Source organism: Diaporthe citri (assembly GCF_014595645.1).
Source record: "Diaporthe citri strain NFHF-8-4 chromosome Unknown scaffold_3, whole genome shotgun sequence".
Lineage (NCBI taxonomy): Eukaryota > Fungi > Ascomycota > Sordariomycetes > Diaporthales > Diaporthaceae > Diaporthe > Diaporthe citri.
The window spans coordinates 4,313,474-4,333,194 of NW_025064848.1; the positions used below are offsets into that span (position 1 = coordinate 4,313,474).

Sequence of the window (19,721 nt, forward strand, 5' to 3'; positions counted from 1 at the left end):
ATGCGCGCTGGAAGATGCGAGGCCGGGCCTGAGCATGAGCGCGCGAGCCTGACAGGTGCAGCCAGAGCCAGAGAACCAGAAAATGCACTGAGAGCAATGCGAGGGAACGAGCGGATGGGGAATGGTGCACGTTGGAAATGAATAAGGTCGCCCGCCCTTTTGCCTGGGGAAAACCTGGGAGCTTTGTCTTGGCCGTGGACCTCTCCTGACTGCTGCTTTTGAGGGCAGCCCGAGTCCAGTTGATAAAACTTGCGTGTTGCTTGCCGCGGTTGGGCGCAAGGCCGCGCAACCTTGGAAGGCCAGGTCGGTGATTGAATGATTATCAGGTAGGTACCCAGACAGGTAGGTATGTACGCGGTATGCAGTTGCAGCGCAGGTGACGATGGGGCTTGTCTGCTGGCGCGGGTGCAATTAACAACAACGGTTGTTGTGTGTACACCCCCCTCGATACTACTGCCGCTGCTCGCTGGTGCTGGTGCTCCTCTTCCTCTCTCTTTCTCTCACTCCTGCGTACAGGATCGACCAGCTTTACAGCAGGGGGGCCGAAAGAAGCTCGGCTGAGCTTCACGACAGCGACCGTATCTACAGCTGTTGCTCACACAGTGGCAACTGTTCCCCGGGGGCCTTTTGAGCTGGCAAGTGCAAGCAAGCTTCGATGGAAGTCCTCCTGTGTGGGACGACGGCAGGACGGGGGCTTCGACGGGGGGGGCCTCGAAGTTGCGTGTTGCGGGCCAGCAGCAGCTGGGTGGGGTCGGAGGTTTTGGGCAAGGGATCAGGGAGATCAACGATGGGGGTGTCCTTGTGCGGGATGCGTCAGGACAGGAGGCGCTGAGTGGCCCGCTTGCCCTTGCTGTCCCTGCTCTTGATGGGCCCTCCTTGCGGGCGAGGAGGGGCAGACGCGACAGGTGATAGGCGCGGTGCGGGCGAGGGGTAGGGCGAGCCAGCGGGCGTGTCTGTAGTAGCTGAGACGGCGACAGGTGACAGGCGACAGGCGGCAGGGCGCAGAGCTGGAGACGGAGAGGAAGCCAACGAAGCTGGTGGGATGGAATGCGGACCGTACTGGCCAGAGCTGCCACACTGGGTTGAGGCGCCAACTGCCACCACCCCGGGAGTCAAACAGACAGTAGCCACAGTAATCAGTGCCCAGCGGTCAATCGACGGTGACTGCTGACGGTGACGGTGGCTGACCGGACTGCTAGTGCAGTAGGGGTAAGGTGCAGCGCAGGTAGTGTGATGTCTGTGGTGTTGTTGCTGATCCCCCAAGGTCCCAGTGGTTTGGCGACGAGAGGGAGCAGCCGTCGACCGTTGCGAGGCGAGACCGAGACGGTGCCTGGGCTGGGCTCTGGACCTGTCGGCTGCACTGGGCTCAGTTTCTCGAGATGCTTGCTCCTGATCACCAGACGCTCACGTCTCTTGTCGTTTCGAGGACGGGTCAGTCAAGGTCAGGCCGATGAGGTGATTCGGGCTGCGTTCCTTGCTTTTTTTGGCGGCGCCTAGGCACAGACTGGTACGGTGCTGGAACGGCCAGAACGGTTGGCAGGTCGCAGGCTTGTGCTGCTGCTTGCTGCTGCTTGCTGCTGCTGCCCTGTTTTGCTGCTTCTCGTTCCATTGGAAGCTGCTCCTTTTTCGCACCTGCGGTTTTTGGCACCCATCGATCGCTCAGGGCCAGGGTTGGAGGTACAATGGCCATGTATACCGTATACAATGCTGACTTCATGGTGTGGGCTGGTGGGAATTCGCACGCTGTGCACGGTGCATCTTTTGGTGGTTTAGACGATGAATACAGTGCGAATTGTGTCCGGCGCTAATCTGGTGGGGAGCAGGGGTCAGCGGGAACAATCCATGGTGGGGCCCCACCAGGAGCAACATTGAACCTAGGAGGGCATGTTGGAGCTTCCAAGATTCCTGCCCTCCTGGCCCCTTCTTGCTGTTGTTCTCTTCGTTGCTGCCACTGCACTGCACAATGACTGACGCTGTCTGGGCAGCCCGGCAGCGTGCAGACAGACTGACAGAAGACCAGAGGGTCTTTTTCATATCCAGTTCTCAACTTTGAACCTGCCTGCAGGGCCCAGGAAGCCAGGTCAGAAGGCAATTCTCGCAGTCACCCAAACAAGGGCAGCATTGCACATGCAGGGTCCGAGCCAAACAAAGTCTATTCCAAGGCTGTTTTATTTTGTTGTGATTCTGTTCCTCGCCAGGGGCCCCGGGGATGGAGACCGAGGAGCAAGCATAAATTGACCGTGGACGGCTCTGGGTGCAATCATGTTCGGCTTCTGCTTCCGTGTAACCGAGCTGGTCCTCACTTCTGGCCCCCCTTGGTCCTGTGTGCGACTACGTTAAATGAGGCAATGATTTGCCACACTTCCGTCCAGCCTGTCTTGTTCCCTGGTCCAACCCTCACCTCGTCTATTGCCTTCAGACCACTGTTTTCGATGAGAAAACACTCTCGTATATCTGAGTGGTCCTGCTCCCGACGAGCAGACCCTGCTGTGCTTGGTGACGTATGTGTCGAGAGCTTCTTCCCCGTTGGACAATCCAGTGACACAAGACACAATCACTACCGAGGTAGAGTCGCGTCATCAGAGCAGGGACACGCGGGAGCACATCGGACAGGAGACCAGGGTCACTGGGGCAAATTCGGAATACGCTGCTGGCGGTCGGACGCTATTAGGCATTGCTCCCGGGAAACGTATTCTCGGATGACGCCCGCAGCATAGCGCAGCATAGCGGAAGGCCAGTAAGCCTCTCAACCGGACATATTCCCGCGACGAAGGGTTACTGTTTTCTGTCCACTAGGGCAGCATCGCCTGTGGGCGATCACTACTTTCACCTCATAAACGGAACTCAACGCACGTCCACAAGCAGTCGGGGGCCTCCAGTGAGGTCGAGCGCCACCGGCCATCCGAGCTGCCGGCCTGCTGACGCCGGGCCCGGTTCGTATCCTGAGCTCTGATAAGCAAAACATCGGACCAAGCAGCTGCGGACGACATGGCTTCGAGGCCAAGCCTGCGCTTTCATGGGACGTCAATGCGAGCGAGACCGTCGATCTGGCCGCCCTCGCATTCTGTTGAGAGACGAAAGTACGTGGCCAGTCGCTGAGGGAAGGGCTTACAGGGTACTCATCTATCTGCCTACCCACGCATCTACCATGAAGAGAACCTACGGGAGGACAGCTGCTGGCGGGCGAGCTTGGGTATGCTCTCGTTTTGGCAAAGTGTGGCTCCTGGCCGCAGCCGCGTCGGTCCGGGAGGGAAAAGCACCGAGCACGAGACGACACTCGTAGCAACGGAGATCGTTTCCAGTCTTCTTATTCTTCCCTAGACGGAAGACGACGTGTTGATCGGTCGTCTTGCTAGTACGAACTCGCATATCGCAAGGCTGTGCACATATTTGTGGTGGTCTGCAATGCTCAAAGCATGATACCGATGGACAGTGCGTAGCTCTCCGATTGACGAAGATGTGTGTGCTTCTGCCATCGATCAACATCCATGACTGAGACCTCATTCTGTCCATTTACTCTCTTTGCTTCAGCACTTGTTCCTTTGCCCTCCAAAATGCCACTACGCACTGGTCCACTTCCGGACAAGGTGGCTAGAGCTGTCTGTCTCTCCTCAGGCGTGCGCCCGTTCCCATGCGTTCACCATTTTTCGTTCAGTCAACATCGACAACAGCACGCGATCGAGCACCACAGACTGGGTAGCCATCGCCAGTCCTTCGTCGCCCAGCGCCAGATGGGGTAATCCGTCCCCCACAATCTTGGTCAAGTCCAGCAACGCAGTCCGTGAACACAAGAAGACGGAGTCTACTCGTGCGGAACGCAAGGCTTGTTTCCGTTGTCCCAAGGCACACCACAGCGCCGGCTGCAAAAGTCGCAGAACACAGTCTTGAAGCCGTCGTACGGGTTGACCAAAGCGAACTTCTGCACCGCGCCAGAAGCTATCTCGGCAGACGTCCGCTTGACCAGGTCCCCGCGCCAGATTATGTTGCTGCAGCCCGTACACGCGCAGTCCGCGTGCTGCAGGTTCCAGTCCATGGATGTCTGAAAGACGCCCTCGAGGCCGGCGGACTGGCAAAAGAGTTCTGCTCTCACCAAGGCGTGGGCAAAGGGGCCAATGTGGTTGAGCCGCAGGATTTGCTGCATGACCCGGTGTCCGCCGTCGAGGAAGTCGGTGACATGCCGCATGGTGAGGAAGAAGCGCGCAGTCCGAACCCAGAGCCCGCTGGTGGCAGGGACGACGCGCGCCGCCCTCGCGATGGCATCGGCTGTCTGCTCCAGCATGCCGGGTATGTTGGGCTGCTTGAATTGCGCTGATCCCGGAGAACCCACCGTGGAGATGAGGAAGAATCTCGTGAAAAGCGTTGTGATTTGCGTGCTCACACAGGCGGCGGTGAATTGTTGGAGACGCTCAATCTCAAAGAAGTGTGCAACCGTGTGCAGGTCGACCCATATCGAGATGCAGCGATCATACGTAGGACGTGGAATGAGGTCCGCGGGCAACGGTGTGTTAATTGGGTGTTGATCTTGAAGAAGACTTCGTGTTAGAAACTGCCGGATACAGGACATTCAACTGATGTCATCCAAGCGCATGGCTGACTTACAGGTGAACTGCAGGTGTTGCAACATCCAGGTCAAGAAGCTGTGCCGGTCCGACAGTTTGTTGATCACGATCGCCTCGATGGGACTGATATCGCAAGCCTGTTCGGGGAGGTTGGCCTTGATCTGAGACAGCAGCCTACACAGGCGACCTGAACCTTGGGCAATGACGTCTCTGTACGCGAGGGCGTTGAGGACGATTCCGAGCCGGAGGGTGAAGAAGAGGATGCGGCAGTCGAAAGATCTTCCCTGACCCTGCGATGTAGCTGGGCTGTGGTATTGCAAACCATGTTAGTATCAAAATACTAATAGCCTAGAAGACGTTCAAGGCCACTGGCAGCGCCCGCAGTGTGCAAGGGATACAGCAAGTGTGTTGTGGGACAGATAAAGCAGGTCACTTACGAGTCAACTACCGGACGTTGACCACCGTTGGGATCGGCGGGATACTGTGCCGAGGCTTGACCCTGAGTTGTCTCCATGTTGTCTGTGTTCTGATGCGGAAGAGCAAGAAGTTGACAACGAGATGGTGTGGCAGAGGCAACAGTTCAAGAGGGGTGGAGGGCAAGGACGAAGGGGGAAAAGTTTTTGTATGGTGTTTACTAAAAGAAAGTGAAGCATTCCCGGAGTTACTCGAGCCTTTACTCGTTCAGCGGCAAGTGGCATTAGTGATGGCCTACTAGACAACCCTCGAGGATGGCCAGGACGCGCAAGCCGGCGTCCAGAGGCTGTGGGCTTCTTTTTACACATGGCGAGGCATTCCCCGACGCGACGAAAACGTATCGAGATATTCGCCGACGCGGTCAAGACATGTCCGCCAACAGAGGCGAGCCTGCAACAATGCAACTCGAGCGCTTTGTGGCATAAAGCCACATGTGAGTAGGAACGACGTGATATGGGAGGGCCGGGCTATGATGAGAAGCTATGCATACACCACACGACAGCCCCTCGATCTTCTTCACACAGTTGGACAGCGGCTCATAATAACTTGGGCAATACATATTAGCGATGTGGAGAAAGGCAGGTCCGTTCTAGCGGAAGAATGCTGTCGGTATCTGTACTTGATCTTGTGAAGGCAGTTGGAGCCACAGACTATATGTAGTTGTGAATACATGAATAGAAGCATGCAAGAGCAGGCACAGCCCTCGAGTTCCTATGTGTGACTTGACACAGAAGACTTATCTCTTACATGCCACATTGCTTCATGAGAAATGAGGCTTGAAGGAATATCGGAATGAGGTCACTGACAAGAAGCTCAAGTGCTATAGCACTTGTTTCTACAGAACACACCCTCACAGCTGCAGGCCTAGGCTAGGCATCTTGTGCCATGAGGAACCTTGATCAGTATGAGATCGCTACATTTGTCCATACTGGCTGGCTGGCTGATTTGGTGAAGTCAACGTATTTATAACCCGGATGCTTTGCAACCCAGAAAGCAGACTCCAAAATAACTTTTACCTCCCACTGGTCCAAAAATTCAGGTGAGCTTATCATGATTATTGTCCACCGCTCACCACAAGCCCTGCGTGTCATCGGCTTCCAGCACCTGGTGGCCAGGGCCAGAGCTGCTCTACTCCCTCGCCCTGGAACCACTGACACCGTCGCGGACAGCAGCCAGGATCAGGTCCTTGGCTTTCTCAACTCCCTCCTTGGTGCCAATGACCTCGATGGCTTCGCCCTGGTCACGCGGCACATTGATCTTGCAGCCACTCTGTTTGCGGATCGAGTTCACCTTGCTGCCACCCTGGCCAATTACGTGGCGGTATGTCTTCGGGTCAGGCAGGACCAGGTAACCAGTAACGTTGCTCTGTGTCTGCTCCATGGCTGTGGTGATGGCCTTCTTGGCCTTCTCGATGTTCTCCGGAGAGCCCTTGAGCACCCAAGGGATGTCGCCTTCCTCGCTTGAGATGCTCTCTACCACGTTCCAGGAGTGGACTTCGTCAGCAGAAACGTCGTCGTCGGTGATGAGCGGCAGGGCGCCTCCGTTGGCGCGAGGTGCGGCAGTGAGTTTGGGCGGGGGTGTCTGGCCGGCATGGTCAACTGTGACGTGGAAGTCGTTTCTCAGCTTGCGGAAGAATTGTCCACCATTCGAGATGGCTTGGTGAACGCTACGGGGAACCTGGATGGTTTCCGCCGGCTTCTCCTTGGTCAAGTTGGCAATGTGCTCCTTGGCTTTCTCGACGTCAGGCTCCTGGCCGGTGATCTTGACGGCCGTCTCACCGCTTCCCTGCCTGGGAATGTCGATCGAGACCTTGAACTGCGATTCTATCTGCTTCTTGGCGTCACCACCACGGCCAATCAACGACCTGTGCTTCTCAGTCGGTACATCGACTGTGGCTGTGACCTGGCTCTCGCGATGGGCAACGAAGGCCTCAACCTGCTTGATAAGCTTGTCGACCACCTCAGTGCGACCCTCGAGCTTGATCGTGTTGCCGTCGGCTTCCTGCTTCGGGAATTGGATGATCCTAGCCCGCTCACGAGGTTCGTCGGAACCGCCAGCTTCGAGAATCATGGCTCGCAAGTTTGAGCCTGCAACATAATTAGCTTCCGAAGTCAAAAGTCCACGTCAGAGTAAGTATGAGCTGACCTTGAGCACCGATGAGGGCTCTGTGATATTTCCTCTCTACGTCGATGGTCTTGACGACAGTGTCATCAAAGACGGCTTTCTTCTCCTCAATGATCTTCTTGGCCTTCTGGACATTGTCTTTCTTCCCCTTGATTTGAATCTCGACGACAGAATCGGTAGAATCCCGGTCGTTCGGCACATCGATCTTCGTCTCGGTCTGCTGGCGAATTGCCTCCATGGCGGTGCCAGCTTGCCCAATCAAAGATGGTAGCTGCTTCCGTTGGACAGTCACTGTTGCCGTGAAAGAGTTTGTCTTCAGCCAATTAACCAAGTCCTTGAGCTCGTCGTAGGCCTGTGACACGCCTTTGCTTGGGCCCCGAATGATGACTTCGTCCGCAGCTTGTTGGCGGCGGCTCTTGCCAGCCTCATCGCCCGCATCGGCATTGGCGTCGTCATCCTTGCCAGCTTTCTCGCCGCGTGGGAAGAATATGAGGACCTTGTATCGGTTCTGCAGTTTGTTGATCTCGCTGCCCTGGGCACCGATCAGTTCACGGTGGAACTTGGGATCAACTTGAAGTCTCATCGTAGTCTCGTCTGCCCAGCTCTTGCCGAGAGACTCAATGTGTGACCGCGCAGCCGCGGCCTTGGCCTTGGGTCCCTTGAGCTGGACTTGACCGTTTTCGACCTGGATGTCGACATCGAATTTGTCACGAAGCTCCTTGATGTTGCTACCACCCTTGCCAATGAGATGGTTGGCGAACTTCTGGGGAAAGTCAAACTCCAGAATGAAACCGCGTTCCTTCTCGTCGGCCTTCTCCTGCTCAACAAAAGCTCGCACCTTAGCAGCAAGATTCTGAACAGCGGAGGCTGGACCGCGCAGTGTGACATTGAGGCCCAGTTGGCTGACTCGGATCCTTGGCTGGTTGGCGCGTCGCTTGTCCTGCTCCTTTGCGATGAACTTCTTCAGCTTGTCGTGGAACTTAAGGGGCACTTCAACTGTCTCGGCCACGATCCCCTCTTGCTGGCTCAGGAGGTCCTGGATGTGCTTGCGAGCATCGTTCAGGCCCCGCTGGAACTTGCGGACGTCATCTTGAGATGGTGTCGAACGGGGGATCTCGTAGGAGCTCTCGACCGGACCCAGAGCCTCGTAGACGAGGAGGATGGGGCTACCAGGGTCGGATGGGTCGGGGATGACCACCTGGACACCGTAGTTCTCCCGGACATGGGGTCTGATCTCGTTCTGCATGTAAGGATAGTAGAATGGATCAACCTCACTTTGGCCCAGGGTGCTGAACCTCGAAGGAGGGTGGCTCTCGAACAGACTCCGAATGTCAGATGAAGCCGCAGCCAGCTTTTGGCCCTGAGGGATGTAGAGCTCCCAGGGAAGGGCGCCATCCCCAGAGAAAGGAGTGTTGATGTGGGCACGGTACTGCTTCTCCAGGCGGTCAATCTCGCTGCGTTGGCGAAGGTAGCGCGTGACATTCTTGGAGTGTACTGCGCCTTGACCAGGAGCCTGCTTGTTGGTCCACTTCAGGTGGTCGACGTTGTTCATCTGCATGCTCATCGCCAACTGCTCTGCCTTCTCCAGACCCTCCGCGATTTGGTCCGCCGGGCCAACGATGGTGATGGCATCATCATCTTCGTCAGTGGGTAGAATAATGGCGCACCCCGTCTGGTCGAAGAATTCCTCGGGTGACAATGCCGACTCGCCGATGATGAACTGATGACGGCCGCGCTGGATCTCGAGCTGCTGCAGGAGCAGCTGCTCGCGGAGCTCGGCGGCGCGACGCTCGATCTCTGCCTTGAGAGCAAGTACGGCGGCACGCTCGCCTTCCAGCTGGATGTGGTGGTCTGCAGCAGGCTGGAAAGCTGGGCGCTGGCCGGGCCCAGGTACGGCGGTAGTGGCCTGGGATGACCACGTGCGATGGGGCGGGATGCGGATCTGGGCTCCGCTACCAACATTGGGGTTGCTGAGCAGATCTTCCCTGGCGCTTGCGATGAAGGGGTAGAATTCGGCGGGGATTCCCTTCACCTTGGTGTTCACCTTGGCAGCGCGCTCGCCGACGATCTTCTCGATCTCCTGTTTCGCCTGGGCAGCAGAGATGGTGTTCCCTTCAATCTTGACATTTATATAGACATCATCGTCAAGTTCGTCGACAGGTGCACCGCTCTTATCGTCTTTGGGGACCTCGATACGCGCTCCCGTCTTCTCTTGCAGGGCCTTGATGGTAGATCCTTGCTTTCCAATGACATGGGCACGAGCGGACTGGGGGATGGGGACAGAGATGGATTGCTGCGACTGGTCAGCATGGACTGCGGATGGTACATGATGCTCTTGGGAAGGGGAGAGGACGTACAGGAGTGCCAATCTGCTTGACGAGCTCCTTGAGAGCCCGCTGAGCAGCCTCCTGGGGTCCGGTGGCCTCGAAAACAGCTCCATTGGTGGTGGTGTTGCTTGCGATGGAGATGGTGGCACGGGAAGTCCTGTTGAGGTCCTTGATGATGTCGGGAAGAGGACGCCTCAGCTGGTCTCGGCCCTTCATGTGCTCAGGGCGCAGGCGGATGGTCTCGATGTTCTTGCGGCCAGGGATGGAGACCGAGGGGACGGCGGACTTTGCAGTAGGGGTGGCTGCGCCGGAGGAGGGAGTAGCAGCTCGGGGGGTTCCGTTGGCAGGGCTGTGGCCATTCGTCTTGTCGGAGAGGACGTTCCACTTGGGAGCAGTCTTTGCGGCGGGCTGGGGCTTGGGGCCGCCAAGGTCGGGGAACAGCTCACGGGACTGGGTGTCGAGGGTGCTGGCAGCAGGGGCTGTCTCCTTCTGCTTCCCAGCTGCCTTTGTGGACAGGGCAGGAGAGTCGGCGGCAGCGGCAGAGGCATCGTGGGGCTTCAGATCATCATCGGGGACGTCTTCGACAGTGACATGATGACCCTCGGCGGCATGTTGCTGGGCCAGCTTCTGGGCGGCGGACAGTTCCTGGACAGGGGAAGCCATTGTGTGCACGGGCGGCTGGTGAGAAGGGAGACAATACAGGAGACCAAGAGACAGTAACCAGTAGAGGGACTTGACAGGAAGGGCTGTCCAAATCCTGAGGTTATAGGGAGGCGGAGAGTGTTGATGGGAAGAAGACTCGAGGACGGTGTGGAAGGAAGACGGCCACAGCTTGTAAGTGCGTCGTGGAACTTCGAAAGTTGATCAGGAAGAAGCCCACTTCTTTTGCAACCCGCCATTCCTTTTGTGGTGCTAGCGTCATCGGAAGCGCCCCACAACAGGACCCCGACAGCTAGACTTACTGGCCTAGATACTTTGGGTGGAGAGGGACAGAGGTACGTACCTACGCTGCCATGTCACACTGCATGCACGTGCCAGCAGTAGGTACCCAGGTGCTGTCCTAATCCAATTAGCTTAGCACTCTCTCTTCCTTGGAGTGGGTGACTCCGATGGTCTATGATTCCAATCGCAAGCAGACAGCAGTCTGTAGAATGCAGAAGTGTGGCACACTCGGTGGCTGACTGAGGGTGTAAGTGAGTCTTGTCGAGTCAAGCTTTCACATCCCAAAGAGCATTGTTTTATAAAATTTGTCAATATTATGTAGGCATCTAATTAATTATAAATAACATCTCTTCCATGTAGCATCCAGAGCGAACTTCTCATGCTCATATTCAATGAAACTATGCTATCCTGACGACAGAATTAGACAGGGGCTTTGACATGCTCTGAACTTTCGTCCTCATGTTTGATTTGAGAAGCCAAGTATTCCAGTGTGTCATTGATGCTTTCAGGCTGGCCCTTGTACCTAGGTAGTTAGGAAATGTACTTTTGAATAGAGAACCACGGTGAAAATAATAATAAAGTGGACCTTCATGAACCACCGTGAGTTGTTCCATCATCCTGTTCTAGCTCTCATTATGGACAAGGGCCATGTCGTAGCATGATATGTCCGCTTTGAGGATGATGGTGTTGATTTTCCCAAAATGCATGTCCACTTGAGCATTCTTCTGCTACGTCCAGATGGTCTCCAAGTTAGAAAGATAGGGGTTGCCGCATAGAACCATCCTCGTCTCGTCTATATCTGTGGCTTTGGCTCAACAGTAGGTCATGTCCTCAAAGTTGGGAAGATAGGCCCGGTTCAATATGTGATTAAGTGAGTTTACTTAGCTAGATATATGTTAGTGGATTTGGGTGAGTTGCTCATATAGCTGTGAAATCTTTTGAGCTGCACTTACTACTGGGCGCTGTCTCTAGAGTGGAATCGAGAGTGAACGGTGGCCTTCTTAAACACCTTTAGAAATTGAGCTTTGTCCCACATGATTTGGACGGACGATGCTATGTTCGTGGGCAGAAATAATTTAGAAGCTGCCGAGTCCTCCACCGCTGTCAAGCGTTGACTGAGGAGATCATCAATCCGTAATCCCTCCAGAACCTGGCAAGCCTTCGTAAGCCTTCTTCTCTTCCTGAAATCCAATTTCCGGCAATAGTCTGGTCTTTCTCTTTCCTCTGCAAGGACACTGCAGTCAACTGTGCAGTCTCAAATACACTTCTGAGTATGCCGTTTCGGTGTGCACAATGGCGTGCATCATCATGTCCTCCCATATACCCTTCCTTGAGGTTTCATCAAAATGCTCTCGTCAAACTCAGATATACCAGTGATGAGCGCTTCCACCGTCGGCTTCGCCATGCCACTGTCAATACTCGCACATAGACCTGAATTAGACGATCTGCCTAGTTGCTGTATCCAGGACTGTGCTTGAAGTGTTGTGTGTTGTTTAATCCTTGCTTGATCAGCATCCTGAGGGGGTTAAGTTTCTGTGAGAGATTGCACCATCGGATGTGGTCTAGAGCCTGCATGGTGTGGACAGTGTATTTGGGCAGAGAGCAAAGCGTTGGAAGCCACTGGGAGCTCAATGGCGACTGTGTTGTTCCCCTGGGATTTCGAATCCGGTTCCTCCAAAGTTGGGGTTTTGTTGGCGCTGCTCGACTGATCTGATGATGTAGTTCTGAATTCAGGAGATCAGGAGTCCACCTACTGGGCTGAAGGATCTGATATCGAGCCAACCATGTTGTTCATTCTGCCCAGCCTCCAAGCACAGAGACTGTGACATAGTTCACAGTGTGGCCGCTCAGTACACCTTTGAAGTGCACATTTCCGTGTCGAACTCGAATATCAAGTTGATGCTTTCGATATCCTGTGGACCCATGCTTTTGTGACTTCCAATGGATTGCGAGTCTTTCAAGCAGAGCAATGATTATGTGTCGCCTCGTAAGCAAGAGATACTGGCAGTCAACTAAACTTCACAAGTTCGACCAAAGGTCATCCGGCATGCAGCGAAGTCTAAGATTCATTATCACTGACCGTTGTAAGGCTGTGAAAGACAATTTGGGTGCATTCACCTGATTATTCAGCGAACTCAAATAGTCGTTCATGGTCTGTTCATCACAAATGAACCCAACTCAGCATAAGGTTGTTATACCATAGTCCGCGTATTCAGAGTAATCTTTATGATTACCGCACAATTGTTGGAACAACCGGAACGTTTTCAGACTTGTCACAAGAACAATTTGGATCACTTGGTGACAGCGGAGTGCAAGAACAATCGCCACATCATTAGACTGGGCTTGACAGGTAGCATCTTATTCCCAAAAAAGCGATATAATGAATTTTCAACGTAGAGAGACTATCCCTAGACTCTCACTCCCAACGCCTGAGTGGTCTCGTTTTTAATCTGTATACATATGCTTCTAAAGCAGTATGCATCCAGTCCCTTCATACAGTGAAAAATACTTAAACACCCAGCGTTAAAAAAAAATACAATGCCGATAATAGCAGGTTTTGAACATGATCATAGCTTGTGGCTAAGAAAATAGTGACAGCCGCACAGACGAGGCTAGCAAGAACCGCTTCTGGCGGCGCCATAAACCGTCAACACAAGTAGCCCAAGACAAATCTGCCACAGCACTTCGGAGTCAACTTGAGGTATTCAGCCATGCATCTAACCTTGAGTAGACAAATGCCACAGGGAAAGTACTTCTAGTCGGGCAATCCGTCATACGGCAAAGACCAAAATAGTCTCGAAGCAATCCGTCTATAAAATGAACTCCACAAATGCAGTCCCAGCCGAAAACTTGGTCTCTTTACATCCACATCGACACACACCTTCCCAAGGGATCTTCGTGAAACCACAAGAACAACCTCCCAAGAAGACCCTCACCAAGTAAGCTAACCACAATGCCTGAGGAGATAACAAAGCTACCTTGGCATGGTTTGTAAAGTACATATCTGGCTGGTTAACAGCACTGACACTGTATGAAGGGACTGGATGCATATTGCTTAAGAAGCATATGTGTACAGATTAAAAACGAGACCACCTAATAGTACTGAGGAATTTCAAGGGAGCAAGGAATGAACGAGACAACACAACAAAATATTCAAAGCTGTCTTGTTATTGTCAATATAAAACAGAAGCGATACCTTCAACATTGCTGTCCAGAGGCCACAGAACTTACTCCCTTCAATAATTTCCAAACACGAACTGGAGTAGTATTCACTTGTCAACAACCGGTTCTGAAATTGCGGTCACGGGCTAGACTTGATTCTGAGTCTTTAGAACAAGTTGAATGATATATACCAGTATACTTTTACCGTATCTTGAAAGATTCAGAGGGTAGGTGGTAGACCTGTTCGTACCGTGGAACAGAGGAAGGGAATGAGGTGTATCAATTTCCGCACCAGAGAGCCATACAAAATAACCTCGGAAGCCAGTGTCAAGAGGCCTCAAACGTGAAACACTTATAGCCAATGCAAGTCTTACCGCCACTGCCACGAGATCAAGCCAGGTCCAGGCGTTTTACCTCGGCGCTTTTGTTCTGCCCTCAAAGCGCGTATTCGTGGGAAAAAGGAATTCCCATCGCAGGTCATCGCATTGTCAATTGTGGCCGTAAGCATTGCATTTTCTGGGGAAGCTGGGATTTGCTCCGATGCTAAAAGGCGGCATGACCGGGACAAGAGACTTCAAGCATAAGATGTGACGCGTCGAAACACCCCGCATGTTCACACAGTTCATAACGACTCGTCATGGCAACGAGCACGCGTCTGATTCCAAAGGTATGTATACAAAGTGTTCGGACGGCGTTCACCAACTTGCGGTTGCTCTTCAACTGGAGGCCTTTACCCAAGTCACCTTTTATCTCAGTCACTTATTTGCAGAATCGTTTTCCATCGAGAGAAATTCTCCCAGAATCAAACTTGTCTTTCCATACATAAACCCAGGAAAAATGCCCGTCGCTTTCGTCGCAGCATACGAGAAGGGGTCCAACGTTGACAAGGACTACTACGTCAATAAGCATATCCCTCTCGTGACCTCAACCTGTGAGTGTGCCTGCACCGGCCCATATCTTTGCCCTTTCAGGACATTGAAAAGAACGTTGGCTGATTATCTCTGGGGAACTCTAGGGAACGACCCAGCCATGAGCGCTGGACGGCAGCCACGTCCCTGGATGAGAACGACCCGTATGAGGCCGTCTTCCAGGCCGTGTTCGAGAGCAAGGAAGCTCTCGAAAAGTCGCTCAAGGACCTGGGAGAGGAGCAGAATGCTACGTTCTATGAGGACGCGAAGAAGTTCTCAACCAAGGAGCCCAAGGTGTATCACATGGAGATCCGGGCGACTTCCAGCTCCTAGATCCAGGTGGCGAAGGCAGAATATTGGATGCCGGCGGTGCCTGGAGGTTGTGGATGTGATGGTCCAGTCACCGCGTGCAGTCGTGCGACTGCTATGTAGTCCACTCTGAACCCTATATCTGACCGGCCGTTGGCACCGAACTGCAATCAAAATGAATCCTCAAACTTGGACCAAACGTTGGGGATTCAGACCAACCTTATCAGATGTGTTGTCACTCGCGATGTTCCACATGCGAAGTAATGAACGCTAGGGTTAGGTCTTGCTTTTACAGTACAGTGTGATGGACGGGGAGAGGGGTCGCTCTTTATCTTATCGCTCGCTTGCTTGTTCAACCGGGGCAGTGCAACGTCATCCCCGCGCTGCTCTTATGATCTGTGACCCAAAGCAGTCTCGCTGCCGACCTGAAGCTAGCGTTAGCCATGGATTACCTGTTGTTGTTTGCTTTGTGCACCTGACTGCTGCTCCAGCCCGTCCACAGCATTGCCCCTTGTGAACCCCACTGCAGCTGTCGCACGGCGCGATCCGCCCTGTGGATGCGCCGCCTGAGTTTCACCAGCCGAAGAGTCTCCGCCCCGCCTGCACCTTCGGATGAAGGCTGAGTGAGTCGAGTTGAGTGTGCGCGTGACTGCACGACGACGAGCTGCTGTCCATATCTCACCCGGAGATCCCAAGCTCAGCAGCAGACGCAGCTGCGTGTATCACTGGGAGAGGGCTGTTCGCAGATACGAGCCGGCATAATGTTCTCCCAAGTAGGTCATCTCCAGCCAGGACAGTGTAAACACGTCGGTTGACTACGACGCCTCACAACACTGCTCGCCTTGATCCTTGGCAGCCAAGACAATCGCTGATATCCCTTGCAGAAGAAGCCATTTTCGGCTGTCACTGTTACTGTGGAACAGCTGACGAGTGAGGCCTACGAGGAGGATGATCTCAGCGGGATCCCTGACCTCGTCGAGGTTGTCAAGTTGCAGGCCACCGGGCCAGCTGAGGCCGCGCGCGCCATCCGGAAGAAGCTCAAGTACGGCAGCGTCCACCGCCAGCTGAGAGCTCTGACCCTCCTCGATGGCTTGATCCAAAACGCTGGGCCGCGCTTTCAACGCGCATTCGCCGATGAACCGTTGCTTGAACGTCTGCGTGTCTGCGGCACTTCTGACCTGTCGGACCCTGATGTGAAGAAGAAGTGCTCAGAGCTATTCCGGAGCTGGGCCACCGAGTACAACAACACTCCTGGCCTGGAGCGTATCGCCAAGCTGTACAAGGAGCTCCCGAAGCGCAAACAGGTCGTCACCCAGGAACGGTCCCGTGTCATTCGCGAAACGGAAAACCCCTTTGGCGAGGATGAGGACGAGCAGCCGGCGTCTCCAGAGCCAGCACAGCCCTCATCCTCCCGGTCTCCACCGCCCAACTTCAGCACGCCCATAACAGGGCAGGTCAACTCATTCAGCTATGTTTCTTCCTCAAAGGACAAGAAGAAGAAGGACAAGGACAAGAAGAAATCCAAACACCGCAAGTTCAACCTCGAAGCTGAGAAAGACTCGATGAAGACGGCCATCGCAGAGGCATCCATCGCGGCAACGAATCTCATGAACTCACTGCAGAGCATCAACCGTGAGAAAGAGCGGATATCCGAGAACGCAGTTGCCGTGCAGCATTTTGAGGCGTGCAAGCAGTTGCGGCGGAGGATCCTCAGATACGTAAGTCAGATTCATACATGGAAATCCTGGTCTGCGAGCCACGGAACGTCCTCTGACACGGCAGAACACACTAGATCCACCACGTCGAATCCGAGCAGTGGCTCGGCTCCCTCCTGCACGCCAACGACGAGCTCGTCCAGGCCCTCATGACCTTCGAGCAGCTAGACCGCTCCATCGACGCCGACAGCGACTCGGACGACGAGCTGGCCGAGCAGGCCCACATGTACCGCATGATGACCGAGAAGGGCAAGTCGCCCACCTCCCCCGGCAGCCCTACCAGCGCCGTGGCTGGCCTCCACATCGACTCGCCGCCACCTCAGCCGGCCCGTCCTGCGGCGCCTCCAAGGCCATCCGCCGTGTCGAAGCCTTCGTCTCAGCCGTCTGTCCCCGGACGGGCCCCCGCAGAGTATGCCGACGCGTCTGAGGACGAGGACGAGGACGAGAACGACCCCTTCGCAGACCGCAACGCCCTCGCGACCCCTAAGGTGGAGCGCAGCGAGCCAACTTGGTGATTGGGAGCAGCGTTGTTCACCTGGTTTCCTAGCTCTGTCATGCAGGGTCTCCGGCAGCAATCGAGAGAAAGATGATGTATTTCCTCGTAATCTATCCCCCCGAATCTTGGCTCTTGATCCATCTCCACTTATTCCGGAGCACCCTCCCCACCTTGGTCGATTTTCACGCCTGTCGATGCTCGGCATACTATGCCCACGCGAGATAGATACCTTCATAACCAACACGAATCCCCTTCCACGCTTTCCATGAATGCGAACATGTGACATCACTATCCCAATGTAGATATCAAATAGGTAACACGGGCCCGGCGGCGACACTGCCTCTCGACAAGTTCACTTCCTCGTCACGCATAAAGCGCACATTTCATAGTGAACGCGGCCCAACCCAGCCCGGCCAGTCCATCCCTGGCTCTCCCAGCCTCTAACAAGCGGCAAAGAAGAAGTACTCAAACTTGGACCGCTTTTTGGCGACTAGCGTTGTCGAGGGACCAAGAACCGCATTAGGGTCACCGCACCACAGGAACAGCTCTCATGCTGCGGGAAGGTGGGACTGTGCCGATCATGGCCGAGATAGAGTAGCTTTAAGCCACTGTCTGTCTCAAGCAAAGTGATGCCCCCCCTGTCGTTTTGGTCAGCTGTCCCCCCCCCCCCGCACCAAAATTTGGCTGTGAACGCGGAATACGCACCAAGATTCTCATGAACACCCTCATTAATATCATCATGCACCTAATTTAGCAAAAAAGAAGTTATTACAACCCCATTTTACATATATCTTTAAAATAATTAGGAGTAGCAGAATTAACTTAAGCTTATTACGTTAAGGGGCATATATTTTATTAACCCTAGCTTAAGGTAATTATAGCTTATTTAAATTAATAAGTAACTTATTTTAATAATCTTTAAAAAGTAAAAGCTTAATTATTATAACTATATACTTATTTATAATATTAAATTATTTACTTTATTAATAAAGCATATATTAATTAATTAATATTATTATTATATATAAAAAAGTTAATAATAAAGATAAAGATTATTATTATTATAAAATAAAAGCTAATTACTTAATTAAAGCCTTTTTAAAATAAGTAAATAATTATTTAATATATTGCTTAATATATTATTAAGAATGCTTTTAAAGTTATTCTTAATAAGAATAATGCTTTAAGCAGCTTAAATAAAGCTAAAAATACCCATGTTAGTTAAAAGATATTAAGTATATTTAAATCATTGCCATTAGCTAGCAATGTTAAAGGTAGTGATATTAAGAAGCTAAAAAGCCATTCCTTATTAAGGAAGTTATTAAGGAAAGCATTTTTAATATTATATATAAAAGTTATTAACATAAAGGCTTTTTTAATGTTATTAATAAAGTAATAAAGCTTTAAATTTATTACGATTTAGGCTTTACTCATTGTAATTAATTAATTGGCTTTGGCCTTATAAGAATAAGCTTTAGCACAAATGCAAATAGGGAGCGAACCTTTTCCTTTGCACTTTAAATATAAACCCCTATTTAAGCACCTTATAATAAATAACCTAAGGCTAGCTTATAATATATATTTAAAATCCTTTTATATTATAAACCTATAATATAATTATATAAAACTTAATATAATGAAACTTAAAAGGAATAATAATAGCTTATTAAGCCCTTTTTTATTTTAAGGAACTTTTATTTTAAGAATATTTAATAACTTAGCTGGTAAAAATAAGGGCTAAGTTTATAATAAATAGGAAGGTAATTAGCATTAAAGAGCTTAATTTTTTTATATATTTAATTAGCTAGGAATTTTCTATAATTAATTTTTATCTTATATTAATTTTATAAAGATATTTAAAGGATAGTTAAAGAGCTTTTTAAAAAAGGTTTGCCTTATGCTTAAGAACCCTTTTAAGTAAAAATATGCTAGGCTTAGCTTAATTACGTTATAATAACGCCATAAAAAGAGGATAGTAAAATTTCTTACTTAATTTAATTAATTAACTTATATAGTAAAGGCTTAAAATTAGCTAAATAAGTATAAAATATTATTAATAGCTAATAGCTTAATCTTTATAATAAAAGCTTAGCTTAATTATAAAAAGTAGCTAAATATATTTAAGGCTTTTTACTTTGCTTTATAATAATATAAGGGCGTTTTTAATGCTATAATAAGAAAAAATAATACTTAATCTTAAAATAATAAAGTAATAAATATTAATATTATAATGATTTTAATAAGCAAAGTTAAGTATTTTATATATAGCTAACTTAGCTATTATAAATGTAATTACTTAAATTATTATGAGAAAATAAGGGTATAGCTTTTATTAATTAAGGCTAGCAAAGGGGAAGAGTTTATTTAAGGGGGCGTAAAATTTTTTTTTATAAGGTAGGGCTTAAAAGCATTACTGGCTTAATGCCGGCCTAGGCTTAAAGTGGGCTAATTATATGTTAGTTAGTTTAGCACTATAAAAACGCTTAAGATTTAGAAAATCCTTGTTAATAAAGCAAATTGCTTATAATTAAGCGTTAATTAATTGTAAATTATATAATAAATCCACGGTCCTAAGGTTTTAAATAAGGGAGCTTATATAAAAGGCTTGCATTAAAAAATTATAAAAATGCTATTAGTTTAGCTATTAGCTTGCATTTAAATAATTATTTCTTATTAGCTTACTTTAGCTAATATATTAAATTATA

General features: G+C 51.1%; 4 protein-coding genes across 4 annotated transcripts; 2 read left to right on the top strand and 2 right to left on the bottom strand.

The window, feature by feature from the left end:
• Window positions 1-3,802: 3,802 nt before the first annotated feature.
• On the bottom strand, window positions 3,803-5,073 carry INS49_008772 (uncharacterized protein; the record flags this gene model as incomplete). The annotated part of the gene is made up of 3 exons (XM_043169511.1): window positions 3,803-4,521; window positions 4,600-4,865; window positions 4,997-5,073. 3 exons carry the CDS (start codon window positions 5,071-5,073, stop codon window positions 3,803-3,805), a joined length of 1,062 nt encoding a protein of 353 aa, XP_043027191.1.
• Window positions 5,074-6,161: 1,088 nt separating this feature from the next.
• INS49_008773 (uncharacterized protein) lies at window positions 6,162-10,147 on the bottom strand (the record flags this gene model as incomplete). Its single annotated transcript, XM_043169512.1, has 3 exons — window positions 6,162-7,120; window positions 7,179-9,450; window positions 9,515-10,147. 3 exons carry the CDS (start codon window positions 10,145-10,147, stop codon window positions 6,162-6,164), a joined length of 3,864 nt encoding a protein of 1,287 aa, XP_043027192.1.
• A 4,278-nt stretch (window positions 10,148-14,425) lies between these two features.
• On the top strand, window positions 14,426-14,829 carry INS49_008774 (uncharacterized protein; the record flags this gene model as incomplete). The annotated part of the gene is made up of 2 exons (XM_043169513.1): window positions 14,426-14,519; window positions 14,636-14,829. 2 exons carry the CDS (start codon window positions 14,426-14,428, stop codon window positions 14,827-14,829), a joined length of 288 nt encoding a protein of 95 aa, XP_043027193.1.
• Window positions 14,830-15,566: 737 nt separating this feature from the next.
• INS49_008775 (uncharacterized protein) lies at window positions 15,567-17,035 on the top strand (the record flags this gene model as incomplete). Its single annotated transcript, XM_043169514.1, has 3 exons — window positions 15,567-15,578; window positions 15,690-16,523; window positions 16,598-17,035. 3 exons carry the CDS (start codon window positions 15,567-15,569, stop codon window positions 17,033-17,035), a joined length of 1,284 nt encoding a protein of 427 aa, XP_043027194.1.
• Between the last annotated feature and the right edge of the window lie 2,686 nt (window positions 17,036-19,721).